Source organism: Saimiri boliviensis, chromosome 21 (assembly GCF_048565385.1).
Source record: "Saimiri boliviensis isolate mSaiBol1 chromosome 21, mSaiBol1.pri, whole genome shotgun sequence".
NCBI lineage: Eukaryota > Metazoa > Chordata > Mammalia > Primates > Cebidae > Saimiri > Saimiri boliviensis.
The window spans coordinates 11,831,087-11,849,897 of record NC_133469.1 but is presented as its reverse complement, the minus strand read 5'-3'; the positions used below and the strand labels follow the sequence as shown (position 1 = coordinate 11,849,897).

The window sequence follows — 18,811 nt, the reverse complement described above, 5'->3', positions numbered from 1 at the left end:
GTGATCTGCCTGCCTTGGCCTCCCAAAGTGCTGGGATTACAGGCATGAGCCACCATGCCCAGCCTTCAGAGCCTTTCTTAGGAGCATAGCTGGCTGCATGTGGCTGAAGGGGCAGGGTGGATTGCACCCACTTCCCTTTCCCCTCCTTGAGCTTTAATTTTCTCAGCTCTTTAATTGGGTGATTCAAGACGATTAGAGATGATTCCTGTAAAGCACCCAGCAGTGTGTCTAGCACAGAGCTGTGCAGAATGAGTGCTGAAAGTATTTTGTCTGTATTATCAGCTTTTTTTTTTTTTTTTTTTTAAGACAGAGTCTCACTCTGTCGCCCAGGCTGGAGTGCAGTGGCACGATCTCGGCTGACCACAACCTCCGCCTCCTGGGTTCAAGCAATTCCCCTGACTCAGCCTCCCAAGTAGCTGGGACTACAAGTGTATCACCACACCCAGCTAATTTTTGTATTTTCAGTAGAGACAGGGTTTCACCATCTTGGCCAGGCTGGTCTTGAACTCCTGACCTCATGATCCACCGTCTGGGCCTCCCAAAGTGCTAGGATTACAGGTGCGAGCCACTGTGCCCAACTTGTATTATCAGCTTTAATCCTCATAACCATCCTTGGGGATAGGTGCTCTCATAGCCCCATTTTACAGATGAGGAAAGTAAAGCTCAAAGAGATTAACTCACTTTTATACAGGGTTGCACAGCCAGGCTGTGATGGAGCTGGCATGAAAACTCCGATTTTTGTGCCTCTCCAGCCCTGGTTTTTATTCAGGACATCACTACCACCTGCGGAGTCTGGAGAAACGCCAGGTTCTCCACACTCCACCAGGGCAGAGAGGAGCTTTCGGGCTCTGTGACCTGCCTGGGGCAAGCCCCTTGAGGCTTCTGCAGCCCCCTGCCCTCTTGGCATGCTCTGGGGCTGGGCCTCCCGCATGCCAGCCAGCGCTGAGCCAGCCCTTCTGCTGAGGTGGGAAGCAGCCATGCGTGGTGGGGAAGCCAGTGGGCTGTGAAGGCTGCCTCTCTGCTCGGGGAGGGGGAGGGCGCCAGCCTGTGGGGAGGCAGGAGACGCCAGCTGCCTAGTAACCCTGGACGAGTAACCTGACCCCTTGCGCCCTTGTCTTCCTGTCTGTGGGATGGGGAAAGATGGTCACCAGGTCTGGAAGGGGCTGTCCAGGGCACCCATTTCCCTGCCCCCTCCTTGTGAGTGGGCCCCCCGCCTCTGTGCCTTTGAGGTCCTGGTTCTCTCCTTACCCCATCTTGCCCCTCTGCCCACTTCTGTCTGCGTCTGCTCCCCTGCCTGGCTCCCGTTCTCTGCCTGCCAGGGCTGGAGTCTGAATATCTGTGCTTCTAAGTGGTAGTCTGGTTCTGCCCATGCAGCTGGTGGAGACCCCTGCCTCTTGCACCCACTAATTTTATCAGGCACTGAGCAAGAAGAGGGCAGGGCGTCCGGTCTCTTCATGGCCCCTGGGAGCCCATTGTGCCGCCTGAGGTGAGGGTTGAGGCTGTTGAGGGAGGGCATGGCTTGTGTTCATCCATTGCTCTCCCAGTCATCGGTACACCCACCAAGCCTTTCCCGAGTGTGAGCTGTGAGCCTGGACTGTGTAGAGCACAGCTCTGGCCTTTTTGTGCAGGGGGAGGACCGCTCTGGCTGTGCAGCCAGGAGACCCGTTGAGAGGCGCCTGTGGGATCATGGCGAGAAACAATGGTGGCACAGGGTACCAGCTGAAGGCGTGGAGCAGCTCTGGCTCCTTTGGTGTCGATGTTAGGAGGCAGGGACTCAGAGGTGACCCCAGGGTCTGTGACTTGGTTGCCAAGTGAAGGAAGATCTGCTCGTGGCTTCCTAGACCGGTGGCCTTGGCCAAGTCCCTTCCCCTTGCCAAACCTCTGTTTGCTAATCTGTGAAATGGGGGCCACAGTGACCCCCAGTTGGGAGTATTGTGGGGGTCCAATGAGAATTCTGGGGCAAGCATGGACAAACTAAGTGCTGAGTGGCAGTTGTGTGCACACTGGAGCTGATGGTGGCGCTTGCGGGGTCCTGAGCCTGCAATGGGCTGAGACGCCCAGGGCCTGGCCAGGGTGGGAGAGCGCTGGCCCCTGGGGGGTGTGAGGGCAGGAAGGTGGGAAGTGGGGCCTGGAGAGCTGTAAATGTGTTGGGGGAGGAATGTCACCATCTCTGCTGAAGACCCCCTCCCATCACCTGCTGTCTCTGCCCTGGTCACTTAGCCCCTGGCCCTGCCTCTCAGCAGGCCACTTCTCAGTTCTGCTCCAGACAGGGCCTCAGGCCACTGCATAAAGGCCTCTGGGACTCTCTGGAAGCCCCGGACTATCAGGAAGTCCTCCCTTAATCTAACCTCCATCCTCCGTGCCCTCAGTTCTTTCTGGTGGGGCCATTTGGAGCGGCTGGGATTGGGTTTTTTGTCTCTTGTTGTCTACACAGGCAGCTCCTGGGACCTTGCCCCACGTGATCACTGGTACCACCCTCCCTCTCCCTCCCCTGCACTGAAGAGACAGCACTGGGCCAGGCCTCCAAAGCTGTGTGACCTTGGCAGTCACCTCTCCCTGGGACCCCCTCTTCTCCCCAGCTCGCCTTCCTCCTTGGGGGTTTGTCTGCTGTCAAGTGCTGTGTGCCCAGAGGGGCTGCTGTTCCTGCCCTGCTCCCTGCCTCCCTTCATTTGTGCGCTGATTCTTTCCTCACTCCCCTTAGCCCCAGAATCCACTGAGCCTGAACTCGAAGTCTCCACCATTGCTCGTGATCCTCCAGCCCCATTTTTCCTACTCTTTCCCTTCGTGTCCGGTGCTTTGTTCTGAAGCCCCAGCCACAGCTGCCGAGGCTTCCCGACCTTTCCTCCTCCTCTGCCTTTGCTCCTGCTGGGCGCCACCTGTGATGCCCTTCCTCCATCTCGTGGTTCCAAATCCCACCAGCCCTACACGCCCGACTTCCAGGCACCACAGGCAGGATGTCTTCCCTTTTCCTCGCCACCCTCCTCAGCCCTTTGTGAGTGCTGGCCTCCCTTCCTCCCAGCAGTTGCTTGCTGCTAGCTTTGTCCCCTGGGCCGGGCTGTGAGACACTGAAGGACAGGGCCTGAGCCTCCGACTTTACCGTGTCTCCAGCGCTTAGCACAGGCCTGGCCTCCCTCGCTGGTCCAGCACTGTCCAGTTAACAGAGCTCTTACCCACCTGCCACAGCCCATCAGACTCTCCCAGTACCTCCCAGGAGGGTACAAGGCAGCCAGTGCCAACTCTTCACCCACAGCTGGGGAGCCCAAGGCCCAGGAAGGGGGGATGCTGTGCCCAGGCCCCCACACTGAGTCATCAGCAAAGCCAGGGCAGGTGAGCCCAGGTACCCAGGCTCTCAGGCCAGAGCCATCCCCATGGCTGGGTGGCTGGGTGTATCCATCTGTTTGCGTTGCTGTGTAGGAATACACGAGGTGAGTCATTTATAAAGAAGAGGGGTTTATTTGGCTCACAGTTCTGCAGGCTGTACAAGAAGCATGGGGCCAGCATCTGTTTCTGGTTAGGACCTCAGGAAGCTTTTTTTTTTTTTTTTTTTTTTTGAGACAGAGTCTCACTCTCTCACCCAGGCTGGAATGCAGTGGCACAATCTTGGCTCACTGCAACCTCTACCTCCTGGGTTCAAGTGATTCCCCTGCCTCAGCCTCCTGAATATCTGGCCCTACAGGTGCATGCCTCCATGCTCAGCTGATTTTTTTTGTATTTTTAGTAGACACGGGGTTTTGCCATATTGGCAAAGATGGTCTCAATCTCTTGACCTCATGATCTTCCTGCCTCAGCCTCCCAAAGTGCTGGGTTTACAGGTGTGAGCCACCACGCCCAGCCAGGAAGCTTTTACTCATGGTGGAAGGGGAAGGGAGAGCAGCTGTGTTGCGAGGAGAGAGAGGGAGTGGTGCCAGGCTCTTTTAAGCAACCAGCTCTCACATGAACAAATAGAACTCACTTGTTACAGAGGGGAAGACACTGAGCCCCTCAGGAGGGATCCAGCCCATGACCCAAACACCTCCCTGTAGGCCCCACCTCCAACACTGGGGATCATGTTTCAACAGGAGATTTGGAGGAGACACATATCTAAGCCATATCACTGGGGAAGGGGCTCTTTAGAGGGGGAGGTGTCCCTTCCGCCTTCAGCCCTGGCCTAATGGGCTGTCCAGACGGGTGGCAAGCATTACTGGAGGCAGCAGCACATGCCTGGGAAATTGTCCGTTTCCCTCCATCTGCTGTGGAGAAAGTTGTTTTTCTCAGAAATAAAAGTCAGCATCAGGCACCATTCCCAGGGATGCTCAGCGGGGCCAGAGCGGAGGCTGCACTTTATCACTGACCAGCAGGGTGGGCCTGACAGGCACTGGAGGAGCCTGACTCCCAGGGCAACCTTAGGTACCCTGGTATGGAGGTTTCCATGTAAAGAGAGCTACAAGGCTATCCCTGATCCAATCTGGGAGGCATTGGTAAAGCCTGCCTGGAGGAGGGGCTGTTCAGCCTGGGTCTTGCTGTATAAATAGGAATTTTCCAGAACAGTTCAGGGAGGGTTTTCCAGGCAGAGGGAACAGGGTAGGGCACAGGGAGAGGTTTAGTGGGGCAGGGGCTGGATGGCAAGGTGTCAAATACCAGGTTAGAATTAACACTTGGTCTTGTGGGCCCTAGGGGTCACCGATGGGTGTCTAACAGGGCTGGGAGAGGACATACCTGAGGGTGGAAGGACATTTGGGGTCCAGATTCTGGAGGACAGAGGGGAAGCCTGCGAGGGGAGGCACCAGTGCAGATGAAGGGGATGAGGCTGGGCAGCATTCCTCCTTCCAGCAGCTCAGCTGGCCCTGAGTTGCCCATTTGACAGATGCAGTCCATAGAGGCAAAGTGCCTGTCCCGCACCAGCCAGCCTGGCAGGGGCTTGGGCAGGAGACCCAACAAGATGGGAAGTCTCTTAACTGAAGGAAAACTAGAAAGCAGGCTGGCCAGCTGGTGAAGGGCTGGGGCCCAAGGGGAAGAGAGTTTCTAGAGCAGGGGTCTGAACCCTGGCCTCATGAGCTTGCATGGGGCACAAGTTGCATATTTGTTTTCACTGACCCCTGACTGAAATTTTGCATTTCTTTCTGTTATGGATGGAGGAAACAAACCACACTGGTATTATTAGCAGCTCCTGTGGCTGTCACCTGTGAAAATCACCAATATTTCCATGTTACATCACAGTATTTGTAGAGCTCTCAGAATATCATTACAGCCATCACTGTGATGCAGAGTCACCTAGTATCCAGCCCAGCATTGGAGCTTCCTACTTATTGTGTTGATAACAAAGAATATATGTTTCTCTATTAAAAATTTGTTTTAAAAATATTTTGATAATGACTTTAACATAATGGCCTTCCTTTCTAGTTCTAAGTTTTTACTTTTTATCTTTTTTTTTTTTTTTGGCAATGGAGTTTTGCTTTTCTTGCCCAGGCTGGAGTGCAATGGTGCAATCTCGGCTCACTGCAACCTCCGCCTCCCAGTTCAAGTGATTCTCCTGCCTTAGCTTCCCAAGTAACTAGGATTATAGGTGTGTACCATCACGCCTGGATAATTTTTTGCACTTTAGTAGATACAGGGTTTCACCACATTGGTTAGGCTGGTCTTGAACTCCTGACCTCAGGTGATCCACCCGCTTCGGCCCAGCCTTTTTTTTTTTTTTTGAGACTGAGTCTCCTTCTGTCACTCAGGCTGAAGTGCAGTGGCATGATCTTGGCTCGCTGCAGTCTCTGCCTCCTGGGTTCAAGCGATTCTCCTTCCTCAGCCTCCTGAGTAGCTGGGATTACAGGTCTGAGCCATCACACCCAGCTATATTTTGTATTTAGTAGAGATGGGGTTCTGCCATGTTGGCAAGGCTGGTCTTGAACTCCTGGTCTTAAGTGATCCTCCTGCCTTGGCCTTCCAAAGTGTTGGGATTACAGGTGTGAGCTGTAATGTTTAAAAAAGCTGTAAGCTTTTTAAAAAACAGTTTTAAAGTTTTTTATTTTATGTTTTTGTAGCAATAAAGTTCTCACTATATTGCCCAGGCTGGCTTTGAACTTCTGGGCTCAAGTGATCCACCAGTCTCAGCCTCCCTGGTAGCGTGGGCTATAGGTGTACCCCACTATACCTGGTTTACTAATCCTGTACTTCAACATTAAAAAAATGCAGCTTGGTGCGGTGGCTCACACCTGTAACCCCAGCACTTTGGGAGGCCAAGGCAGGCAGATTATGAGTCAGGAGATCAAGACCATCCTGACCGACATGGTGAAACCCCGTCTCTACTAAAAGGACAAAAATTAGCTGGGCATGGCAGTGTGCACCTGTAGTCCCAGCTACTTGGGAGGCTGAGGCAAGAGAATTGCTTGAACCCGGGAGGTGGAGGCTGCAGTGAACTGAGATTGCACCACTGCACTCTAGCCTGGGTGACAGAGCAAGACTGTCTCAAAACAAAAAAACATAAAAACATGTAAAAACTTAATTCTGGCTGGGTGCTGTGGCTCACACCTGTAATCCCAGCACTTTGAGATCACTTGAGGTCAGGAGTTTGAGACCAGCCTGGCCAACATATAATGAAATGCTGTCTCTACTAAAAATGCAAACATTGGCTGGATATGGTGGCACATGCCTATAGTCCCAGCTACTTGGGAAGCTGAGGCAGGAGAATCGCTTGAAACCAGGAGGAGGAGGTTACAGTGAGTCGAGATCACGACACTGCACTCCAGCCTGGGCAACAGGGCAAGACTCTGCCTCAAAAGTAAAAAATACAAAATAAACAAAAACTTCATCCTGAAAAGAGGCTTGTGGTACAGAAAAGGTTAAGAACCCTTGTTCTAGAAGAGGGGTCAGCCGTGCCCAGTGTTGCTGGCACGTGCGAGCGTGAATGCCTGCTGCAGCTGTGTGCACACGTGTATGAGCGGGGGCAGGTGCATGAAGGGCTGCAGTTTTCTTTGGGAATGCACACATGAGCATGTACATGTGTTCAGGGGCAGGCAGGGGAGATGTGCGATGGGGGACAGGTCCCTAGGGAGGCCGGAAGAGGGTGTCATCCACGTTGGTCAAGCTCTCACCCTCTCAGTTCAATGGTTGCTTGGAGGAAGAGGGGCATCCCAGGCACTGCAAGGGCCCAGAGGAGGCGTCTGCAGCCCCTGGCCAGGAGTCAACGAAGGCTTCCTGCCCACACACCTTCTGTGTGGTTGGGCTCCCGAGGCTGGGTCAGCCCACAGACAGTGGGACCCTGGCTCCCAGGGGCCTGCCTGGCCCTTCTCTTCGGCAGTGATGGAAGCAGCGGTGTCTGGCAAGTCTCTCTGGCTACAGCGTCCTTCCTGTGGACCTTCCACCCTGGCTTCTCACCCCAAGTGCAGCCTTTGTTTTCTGCCATTGCCTCCCCTACTCCGCTGGCTGCACTGGGTACTGAAGCTTGCTGGGTATCTGGAAATCAAAGACATTGGCCACATCCAATGAATTCTTCTACAATGGGGATTCCAAGAAGTGGGGCTGGGCCAGGAACAAGGAAGGGCTCACTCCTTTGTCCCCTTCTGCAAAGGATCTCAATGCACTGAGATGCCGTAGCTTAGAAATAGAGCCAGTCATGCCATTTGTCATGTGGGGAGCTCCCCGTCGCTGGAGGTGTGTAAGTGGAGGGAGGCCTAGGACCACCTGCCTGGCAGGTCTGTTAATTTTATGGAGCAGCTTTCTGTCTCAGCTCTACCACTGTGTCATCTGGGGCAAGTGCTGTCCTCTCTGGGGCTTCATTTTCATAGCCATGAAAATGAATTACGAGTGGGGTGTAATAATATCTGCCATGCCTGTTTCCGAGGCAGTTGTGGCCACAGGTGGAACAAGACTTGAAGGAGCATTAGAAGACAGGAGGGTGTGAGGTTTGAATCCCGGCTCTGTCCCTCACTAGCTGTGGCCTTGGGCAAGGCTGAGGAACAGAGATGATGCCTACCCCCGCAGGCTGTTGTGACGATTCCTGTGGAGTTTGGCAACAGCAAGTGCCCTAGCAGGTGCCTGTGGTTTATTGATGATGATGATGATTTTTTGAGATAGAGTCTTGCTCTGTCGCCCAGGCTGGATATGGTGGCACATGCCTGTAGTCCCAGCTACTTGGGTGGCTGAGGCAGGAGAATTGCTGGAGTGCAGTGGCACCATCTCAGCTCACTGCAACCTCCACCTCCTGGATTTAAGCAATTCTGCCTCAGCTTCTGGAGTAGCTGGGACCATAGGCATGTGGCACCACCCCTGGCTAATTTTTTGTATTTTGATTAGAGATGGCGTTTCACCATGTTGATCAGGCTGGCCTTGAACTTTGGGCCTCATGTGATCTGCCCGCCTTGGCCTCCCAAAGTGCTGGGATTATAGGTGTAAACCACTGTGCCAGCTGATTGTGGTTTTTTAATAGTTGCATTTTTGTTTTTCCTTAAAGCAGTTGCTCTTTATTTTTTAATTTTTCTTTCTTTCTTTCTTTTTTTTGAGACAGAGTCTTGCTCTATCACCCAGGCTGGAGTGCAGTGGTGCCATCATAGCTCACTACAGCCTTGAACTCCTGGGCTTAAGTGATCCTCCTGCTTTAGCCTCCCAAGTAACTGGGACCACAAGTGCATGCCACTGCACTCAGCTGTTTTATTTTTTATTGAGGTTAAATGTACAAGTTGAGCTCACAAATCCCAGTGTGCAGTTCAAGGCATTTTCATGTGAGTCCTCTCCTGGGACCACCACTCAGGTCAAGAAGAACATCTCCAGTCCCAAAGCTTCCCTGTCCCCCACCCGCCCTGGATACTCCCCAGTGTTACCACTATTCTAACCTCCTTCACTATAGATTGGCTTCTCCTGGCTCTTAACTTTGTGTAACTGGATTTGTGCGTTTTTGCTCTGCTGTGCCTGGCTTCTGTTTTCCAGCAGCGATCCCTCCATGCTGTGTGTGTTTCAGTCGCTTGTCCTTTTCATGGCTGAGTAGTACTCCATGTGGGCTTCTCATGAGTGGCACTTGACATTTTGAGCTGGATGATTCTTTGTTGTGGGGCCATCCTGTGTATTGTAGGGTGTTTAGCTACATCCCTGGTCTCCACCCATTAGAGGCCAGTGTCCTATCCCCTCAAGTATGACAATCAAAAATGTCTCCAGACATGGCCAGATGTCCCCTAGGGGACAAAATCATCCCTGGTTGAAAACCACCACCTTACCCCATTCTTCTGCTGATGACACCTGTGTTATCCCAGGTGGGGGCTGTTACTGATAACGCAGCCATGCCTGTGCTGGGACGTGGCTTTTTGCCGGCTATGTTAGCATTTCCCCTGGGTATGCACCCAGGAGTGACCCCGCTGGGTCCTTGTGTGGGCCGATGTTTGGTTTTAGTAGAAACTGCTGAGTGGCCTTCCAGAGTGGTTGTGGCCTGTAAAGATCAGTCAATGATCTTTCAATGAATGATCAAGTTCATTCATTTATTCAATGAATGAATAAACGAATGAATGAATGAATGTGTCCTCCTAAAAGTCCAGGCTCTGCAGTAGCTGCTGTTCAAAATGGTGGCCACTATGGCTGGAACACATGCCACGCAGTCACACAGCACGGTTGGTCCTGGATGCACATGGGCACCATCAGGGAAGGAGCTAAGCCTGGTTCATCTTAGCACCCTGAGGCACAGGCCGCATATAAAGCAGATGGTCCATGGATGCTTGTGGGCCTGGCCTCAGAGGAGCATGGAGCTGGCCCAAGAACTGGGATCTGGAACCTCAGCCCTGGAGGGCCTGAGGACTGCCCTCCCCTCCCTTGGGTTCACTGGGGACTAGCGGGGGAGGGACACCCTGTGTAGGTGCTGGACCACCTTCCCTGCCTCCCTGTTCCCGGAGGATGGAGCCCCCAGCCCCCTTCCTCCACCTGATTTATTTAGACAACTGAAATGCACCCTGGGAAATGGATCAGATTTTAGATTTGACAAAAATAAAAACAAACTTGGCCACCCCCGCCAAACCCAGCACTCCCGCCCCCACCAGCCTCCCAGAGCCCCCCAAATCACAGAAACTGATTGTCGTCTGGGCCTGCAGAAGGGGGGTGGTGGTCACCATGGTAACCGTGCAGGCCTCTGGCTTGGCTCCTGGAGAGGAGGCTGCCCTGCAGGGCCTTCCCCGGGCGCCAGGCACTGCCCCTCCACACTGCTGCTCATCTAGCTGGGAACCGGCAGGTTTGAGGGAGCCCAGCATAGTAGCTTCCCTGGTGACCCTATCCCCTTAGTCCACGTCCTGACCTTCTCAGGCCTTGGTGGCCACCAGGGTGTGATGTGGTTATGATCTGGCTTAGCCAGGTTTTGATCCGGCTCAGGCTCCTCCCAGCTGGGGCAGCTTGAGACAAATATGCCCTTGCTGGCTTCCCCTCCCCTTCTTCCTACAGATAGCTCCTTCCTTCTGAACCACAGCAGGGGCTGGAACACCCCTCTTCCTGACTCCACTGGAAACAACACAGGCCTGGGCTCCCAGCAGGGACCCAGCCAGACGGGCTGCTGGCTGAGCTCACCACTGACCGAGGCTCCACTTCCCCTTGCCTGGCTGGGAGCCTGAGAGGGAGACAGTGTGGGTAGGAATGAAGAGCAAGTATTCCACTAAACCCAGCTCAGTTGAGGCTCCCTTGCACCGCAGACACTGAGCCCTATGACGGAGGGATATGTGGATGAGAACGTGGAATTTGCAGCCAGCGAGAGATGGTGCAGATCCTGTCCCTGCCACATACCACCCGAGTGACCCTGGAACCAGCTCTGGTAGCCTTAACTTTCTTTTCTGTAAAGTGGGGATAACAGTAGTATCAGCCAGTTTGGGGGAACTTTGCTGATTGTTGAAGGGTGACCCTGCTCACTGCTAAGCCTGAATTAGTTGACAGATTCTTCTTTATTTTTGTTTTTTTTGAGATAGGATCTTTCTCTGTTGCTCAGGCTGGAGTGAAGTGGCTTGATCTTGGTTCACAGCCATCTTCACCTACTGGACTCAAGCGATCCTTCCATCTCAATCTTCCATGTAACTGAGACTACAGGTGCCACCAGCAGAACTGGCTAATTAAAAAAATATATTTTTGGCCGGGCGTGGTGGCTCACACCTGTAATCCCAGCACTTTGGGAGGCTGAGGCAGGCAAATTGCCTGAGGTCGGGAGTTCGAGACCAGCCTGGCTAACATGGTGAAACCCCATCTCTACTAAAAATATTTAAAAAATTAATTGGGTGTGGTGGTGGGGGCTGGTAATCTCAGCTACTTGGGAGGCTGAGGCAGGAGAATCACTTGAACCTGGGAGGCGGAGGTTGTAATGAGTCAAGATGGAGCCACTGCACTCCAGCCTGAACAACAGAGTGAAACTCTGTCTAAAAAAAAAGAGAGAAATTTTTTTTCCTGATATGAGGTCTAACTATGTTGCCCAGGTTGGTCTCAAACTCCTGGGCTCAAGTGATCCTCCTGCCTTGACCTCCCAAAGTGCTGGGATTACAGATGTGAGCCATCACATTCAGCCTGGATTCTTTACAAAAGGCTGTGGGTGAAGATTCAGCATGTTGCAGGACAGACATCAATCAAAGGGGCCATACTAGCATCTCTTCTTTTCTTTTTTCTTTTTTTTGAGACAGAGTCTCACTGTGTCACCCAGCCTGGAGTGCAGTGGCAAGATCTTGACTCACTGCGACCTCCACCTTCTGGGTTCAAGCAATTCTCCTGCTTCAGCCTTCCAGGTAGCTGGGACTACAGGTGCACATCACCACACCCGGCTGATTTTTGTATTTTTAGGAGAGACAGGATTTCACCATGTTAGCCAGGATGATCTTGATCTCCTGACCTCGTGATCTGTTGCTTGAGCCTCCCAAAGTGCTGGGAATACAGGCATGAACCACTGTGCCCAGCCTCTTTTATTTATTTGTTTTTGAGATGGTGTTTCACTCTGTCACCCATGCTGGAGTACAGTGGCGCGATCTCAGCTCACTGCAACCTCCACTTCCCAGGTTCAAGTGATTCTTCTGCCTCAGCCTCCTGAGTAGCTGGGATTACAGGTGCCCACCACCATGCCCAGCTAATTTTTTGTACTTTTAGTAGAGTCAGCGTTTCACCGTATTGGCTAGGCTGGTCTTGAACTCCTGACCTCAGGTGATCCACTTGCCCTGGCCCCACCAAAGTGCTGGGCTCACAGGCATAAGCCACTGCACTTGACCATGCATGTTGTTTGATTAGGAGGCTCCTTGGCAAACAGACACTCAGGGACACTGAAGAAGTGTTCACGATTGTCACCATTATTACCATTGGTAGGCTGGTGCCTGGCACACAGCAGGCACCCAATATAAGCACGTTTATTGCCCCTGCTCAGCTCTGAGACTCCAGTTCTGAAGACTTTGAGAGGTGTGATGCAGGGGTGACATGAGTGGGAAGTGGGGCTGAGATCCCAGCCTGTGCTGAGATGCTGGGGGTCTCTGCAGTAGCACCCAAGGACCCTGAGTGTGCTTCTCCCCCAGGCCTGCATGCTTGGGACCGTTTTGCCTGCCAAGAAACACGATGGATTGCATCGCCATTGATCTGTTTCTCCATCTGTGTTCCTCAAAGGCGCTCGGGGCTGCCCGTCAGGGATATAATCAGTTTAAAGTGACGGCGTGTAAGTGTGTGGGGAAACGCGGAGGGTTTTGGTATGTGTTTGAAAATGGACTGTGGCTAGGGGACCCCCGTGGGTGGGGAGTCTGTTGTCTGAGTGCCACTTCTGCTCTGAGCTCGCTGTGGAGCTGGGACAGGCTCCAGCCCCTCTGTTTTCCATCACTGCAATGAGGGATTGGGTCAGTTGCTCTCTAACGATGCTGGCAGGGCTGCTCTGTGGCAAAGGTCACCACACCGCGGTGACGGCCCGGGGGGGTGAAGCAGGCGAGGCGTCAGGGTCCCAACTGCACGACCTCAGATGACAGTTGGGGGTGGTTTGAGCCTCGCTGTGAGAGGCAGTTGGGAGCCATTGAAGACTCCCTGATCTCGTGGCAGTAGCACTCCAGCCCTGCCCGCTCTATCACCTGGAAGTCCTGCACTGTCCTTTGGGCCTCCCACTTCCTTCAGGTTGTCCCAGAACCTCATGGCTTCACTTGCCTGTGTTCTCAGAGAGTTCCTCAACACTTGTGACTCACGGTGGAAGCATGAGGCGTTGGGCCGGGTGGCAGAGTGGCTCGAGCTGGAGACCTTGACTTCCTCCTGCCGCCCTCCTACCCCACGCTGCACTGTCTGGTTTAACTTCAAGGAGGGCTTGTGCCTTTGATCCCTGAGCCAGTGGGGAGTGTGTCAAGAACCACAGGCAGCGATGCCAGTTCTGGCCTGACTTCTGAGCCTCCTGGGCTCTTGGAAGGGGCCCAAGCTGTGCCATCTGGGATTTCCCCGGGCACCTCTGGGCAAGGGCTGAGATCGTCCATCGCTGAATTTCTGAAGTTGAGCAGCCCAGGGATGAAAGTCATTCCATCTGCCTCCTGGGGGACCCAGGGCAGTGGGAGAGTTAGATGAGCCACAGGGGCAGCGCTGTGCAGCGGCTGCCGGCACTGTCGCGAGTCAATTTGGGCTGCTTGGGGCCTGGGTGACCTTGGGTGAGTGGTGTCAGCTCTCCAGGCCTGTTCCTCATCAGCCCCCAGGGGATTGTGAGAGCAGAGGTCATGTCCCTCCTAGGGACATGTGCCTGGCACACAGTCGCCAGAGTTATTGCCAAATTCATTACCGTGGTACACGCCAGCCAAGGCAGGTGGGAGGGGTTCCAGAGAGAAGGCTGAGCCACTGCCTTGTGAGGGGTGAGAGGCACATCCGGGGAAGCTTCAAGAAGAGGTGACCTGAGAACTGGGCTCTGAAAGAGTCTGCCTGCTGGAGAGATGGAGGAAAGGAGAAGTGCAGGCAGAGGGTGTGTTTGGGGACAGTGAGGAGTTCAGTGCGTGCTAAGGCCAGTGAGCAGTAAGACCAGAAAGGTTGGGCGGGTGATGGGGAGCCATAGGAGGTTCCTGAGCAGGAGAGCGGCATCAGCAGAGTGTGTTCCAGGCCGATTAGCAGTGGAAAAACAGCTTGGAGGCAGGAAAAGCCTCCAGCCTGAGGTTTTATGTCTCAGCTCTGCTCTTTTCCAGCTGGTGACCTTGGGCCAATCTGTTTCCCTTTTGTGTTTGGGTTTCCGTATTTGTAAATGGGGCTTATAATAGAGCTGTGAGGATTAAATGAGATAACACTTGCAAAATGCTCAAGTTGTGTTGGGCACACAGCAAGTGCCTGGTTATTGTATGGGGCAGATTGGAGGGGCAGAGAACAGAGCTGGGGGATACAGGGGGCGCTGGGTCAGGGTCCTGCAGAGAGACACTGAAGATGGGCTGAGAGACCTCAGGGGAGGAAGGAGAGCCATGGGCAGAGACGGCCGTACTTCACAGAGGACAGTGTTGGCGTTGGAATCCAGCAGGACCGGTGTGAGTCTCTGCTCCAGTGCTTCCTAGCTGTGCAGCCCAGGAGAGGCCTCCAATTCCCCCCATGTCTCAGCCTTCCTTATCTGTAAAATGGGCCTGCTGATAGCCACTGCTCAGGGCCCTATTGACGAGGGAGCAGGGGTGCCAGACTCCCAGGAGACACCTGCTAAGGGCACTTTGAGGCTGAAACTAGCAGAAAGGGTAGAGGGAGAAGAGGATGGGGCTGGAAGGAGAGAGCCTGAGACAGGAACAGGGGGAAGGCGAGGGGGATGGGGGATGTTCTCTGGTAATTAGAATGTTTGAACTTCAAAAAAGTTAATTATTGATGAAGCTGCTGCCTGAGACAGGCTCAGGCTCAAAGGGGGCTGTGGCAGTGACTGAAATTAATTACAGGCTATGTCGGGAGAGTGGCAGTGGGGTGAGGGGACAGGAAGGAGCAGGGCTGGGGCTGGGAGGAGCTGAGGAGAGGCCAGAAGACAGCATCCCAAAGTGGGCAAGGCTGGGGATGGGAGGGAGGCTGTTGCCATGGAAACCAGGTTGCAGCTCCCACTCCTGACTGGGTGGGGTCCCACCAGGAGTTTGTTGGGTGTGGCTACATCCCAGCTAAGGGCAAGAGTTGAAATGGAGGGGTAAAGGGTTTGCCTGGAGATAGTCCCTGGAAGTTGCCATAGAGATTTCCACTAGTACTCCTCTTATCCACGGGGACACGTTCCAAGACCCTCAGTGGACGCCTGAAGCCACAGACAGCACGGAACCCTATATTTATTTATTTCTATTTTTTTTCCTATGCCTGCATACCTGGATAAAGTTTAATTTATAAATCAGGCAGTGTAAGAGATGAGCAGCAATCAATAATAAAATAGAACAATTAGGCTGGACACGGTGGCTCACGTCTGTCATCCCAGCACTTTGGGAGGCCGAGGCAGGTGGATCACCTGAGGTCAGGAGTTTAAGACCAGCCTGGCCAACATGGTGAAACCCCGTCTCCACTAAAAATACAAAAAATTAGCTGGGCGTGGTGGCAGGTGCCTGTAATCCCAGCTACTCGGGAGGCTGAGGCAGGAGAATCACTTGAACCCCGGAAGTGAAGGTTGCAGTGAGCTGGGATCTCGCCATTGCACTCCAGCCTGGGCAATAAGAGGAAAACTCCATCTCAAAAAAAATTTTTTTTAAAAGAACAATTAGAATCATGTACGATAATCAAAGTTATGTGAATGTGGTCTCCCTCTTTCTCTCTCTCAAAATCTCTTATTTTACTGCACTTACCTAATTTTGGGCCACGGTGGACCATATGTAACTGACATGGCAGATAATAAGGGACAGTCATATCTGTCCATCCAACAGATGTGAATTGAGCACCTACTTGAATGTTAGGGTAAAGTCCCTGTCCCTCTTGGGATGTGGATTAGAGTAGTGGCAGAGTCAATGAGCATGTTAGCAAGACAGTGGCAGGGTGTGAAGAGGGTGTGCGGCCGCTGGCCGTGATGAGGTTGGGTGGGGACTTCTCAGAGGAGGTGGCTATGAAGCTGGAGGCTCAGCCCTTGAAGTGGGGGACCAGTACAGGCAAAGGGCCTGAAGCGGAGTGTCTTGATGTCACTCACTGTGTGTCTGAGGAGCAGCAGGAGCCAGGGAAGCCAGGGCAGAGGGAGACGGGGCGGGGGTGGGGCCCTACAGGCCAGGTGAGGGCTTCAAAGTTTGTGCTGAGAGAGCCCAGCAGCCAGGGCAGGGTTTTGCACCAGAGAGGGAAGTGGTCTCATGAATGTTTTTAACTGCTCACTGCTCCTGCAGGGAGGGTGGTCTGGAGGGGCCAGAGGAGACCCGGGGGGGCTAGTGGGGAGGCTCCTTGTCATCCGATGGAGGACATCCAGATTCAGAGACCGAAGGTGCTTGCCAAAGACTGCAGAGCCAGTCATGTTGGGACTGGAGTTCAGATGCAGTGCCCCTGGCTTGTCCTGTTTGCTGCTTTTACTGTATGAGAGCTGCTTTTGTGTTTCCTGACACTCAGTTTCTGGGGGAGGAAAGGGGGTTTCGTGGCAGGCAGGGTGTGGGGAGTTCTATTAGCATTTGTCCTCTTAGAGAAGGAGAACCTACTCCCAACTCGTCATTGCCTCTAAGGTCAGTCCAGCTGCGTGGTCTGGAAGTTCCCCTGGGTGTCTGACTTCAGTCATTCATGGTGTGTGGCTCAAGTCCATTTCTCTCTGGGTTGCCTCTTTTCAAGTAAGCACGGATTTTCTGAGGCCGCGGGACTCAGTCAACTGGAGATCCCAGTTCAGGAGACCTCAGCAGGCTCAGCTTTCTCATTGGTATGACATGCAGGGGCTGGAAGTAACACAGCCCTGAGGTCCTTGAGCCCTGACCTCCCTGGCCCTGTGACTGGGAGGATTGAGGGTGGGGGGACTGGACACTGTGGACTGTGTTCTAAGGATGGGCAGGAGTTGGCTGGGGAGGGAGGGAGGAGGGCATTCGTGGAGGGCCTCTCAGCTGTGGTGAGGAGAGCCGTCCGGCTGGATGCGGGAGGGGAGCCCACTCACTCCAGCTGCAAGCTCGTGCCTTGCCAGGGCCGGGTTCACCACAGGAGACCTTCTACCTGGCCAGGCCTGAGGGGGTCCATCTCCATCCTACGTGGTGCAGGCCAGGGCTGGGCTAAGTGCCGGTGTTTCAGAGTTAGGCAATGAACCCTAACTGAGCCCTAACCCTGGCAGTGGGTGAGGAGAGAAGGACAGGGCCATCCAGCCAATCTCAGCCCCACTGGAGGGCCCTCTGCAGGCTCCAGACCCAGGTCTTGGCAGAGATGGGGGACCATGGGTCAGGAAACGGAAAGGTGGTCATAGAAGGGAGGCAGTGGCAGTCAGAGGGTGGTGGTTGGGGTGGAGATGCTGGGATAGCCCAGAGTTCCCTGTCAGCCAGGCTTCTGGAAACCTCTCCCTTCCCTGGGCCTGATGGGAGATCTCAGGCTGGGGCAAGGAGTGGGGTCCTGCAGGTGGGGGCCTGGTGGGTTTGGCGCATGTGGCCATGTCTGTGGTGATGGGGGCACGTGGGCTCCATGGGCTTTGAGCTATTTCGGGGATGGCGCCCTGAGGGAGAAGAATAAGGAATGGGGTGTATGCCTGTGTGTGTGGTGGGTTGGGGGTATTACACTCTAGGGTGCGCCCCAGCCCCTATGCCACGGTCCCACCTGCTGCATTGTCCTTGACTTGGTGTGCACGTGGTTTGAATGTGTCAGCATGCTGGTGATCCTGCTGAACTGCGTGACACTTGGCATGTACCAGCCGTGCGACGACATGGACTGCCTGTCCGACCGCTGCAAGATCCTGCAGGTGAGCCGGCCCTCCCGCCCCACTGCCAGCCCTGCCCTGTTACTATTCTCCAGGCACTGGCCTATGCCCCGCCCACTCCACACCCCGTCCCATGCCCCGTCCCCAGCATCCTGGTCCTGACCTGTGCCCCGCCCATTCCACACCCCGCGCCCTGTCCTGGCCTGTGCCCCGCCCACTCTACTCCACTCCCCGCCCCTGCTCCTTGCTCCTCCCCATCCTGCGCTGCCCTACCCGGCGCTGCTGAACTCAGCCAGGTCCCCACCACCAGCGGCTCTCATTTGGCTGACCCATCCTTCCTCACTCCGAACTGATCTTACCTATTACCATTCGTGATGCTCTCTCCTCATCTCTCCTCTCCACCTTGGGGCCTCTGCCTTAGTCCAGGCCTCAATCTTCTCTCACCCGGGCGCCCCCACCAGCCTCCTCCTGCGCCCCTCACTGCATACCTGTAAAGCACAGTGACCCCGACGCTCCTCTGCCTATAAGCTGCACTTCCTCCCCCGTACTCTTGGACTAGAAGCCGAGTTCACGCCCCGCCCTAGATGCCCTTTAGTAACGGGTCTCTGGTTTCACATTCCGTTATCTCCCCAGGTTCTGGGGTAGGACTTGACCTTTAGTAGCTGACATATCCTGCCCAGGGCAGGTGTACAGGTAGGGCAGGTGTTAGCGTTGTACCTATTTTACAGATGTGGAAACACTCAATGCCTCTCCCCGGAAAAGCCAGATTCCTCCTGGGAGGAATTGCTTTCTGCCTCTGGGTTTCTCTAGGACTCAGTAGCTCCCAGGCAGCACTGGGCCACGGAGTCTCCCAGGGTACCTGGTAAAAATCCAGACCCCTGGCCCCATCTCAGACCTGCTGAAGCAGAATCTCTGGGTGGGTCTGGGGTCTACGTGGGTAACAAGCTCCTCAGCAGCTCCAGGTCCCAGGCAAGCTAGACCTGGCTAGCCTCATGGCGAGTTCACTGAGCACACACCTCTGTGTCCTCACCACTGGCCTAGGCTTGGCACACTGTAGGTGTGTGGCACCTGTTTTGTCAACTTGCAATTGCAGACCTCACTAATCCTGGGAAGAGGAATTCCACC

General features: G+C 54.2%; 1 protein-coding gene across 6 annotated transcripts in view; it reads left to right on the top strand.

The window, feature by feature from the left end:
* Positions 1-18,811, top strand: part of CACNA1I (calcium voltage-gated channel subunit alpha1 I) — a 159,152-nt gene that overhangs the window by 52,128 nt on the left and 88,213 nt on the right. For all 6 annotated transcript variants that reach the window (XM_074391037.1, XM_074391038.1, XM_039463219.2 and 3 more), the window contains one exon: positions 17,617-17,728. In XM_074391037.1, coding sequence (XP_074247138.1) covers positions 17,617-17,728 — 112 coding nt within the window. The remainder of the gene's footprint in view (positions 1-17,616; positions 17,729-18,811) is intronic.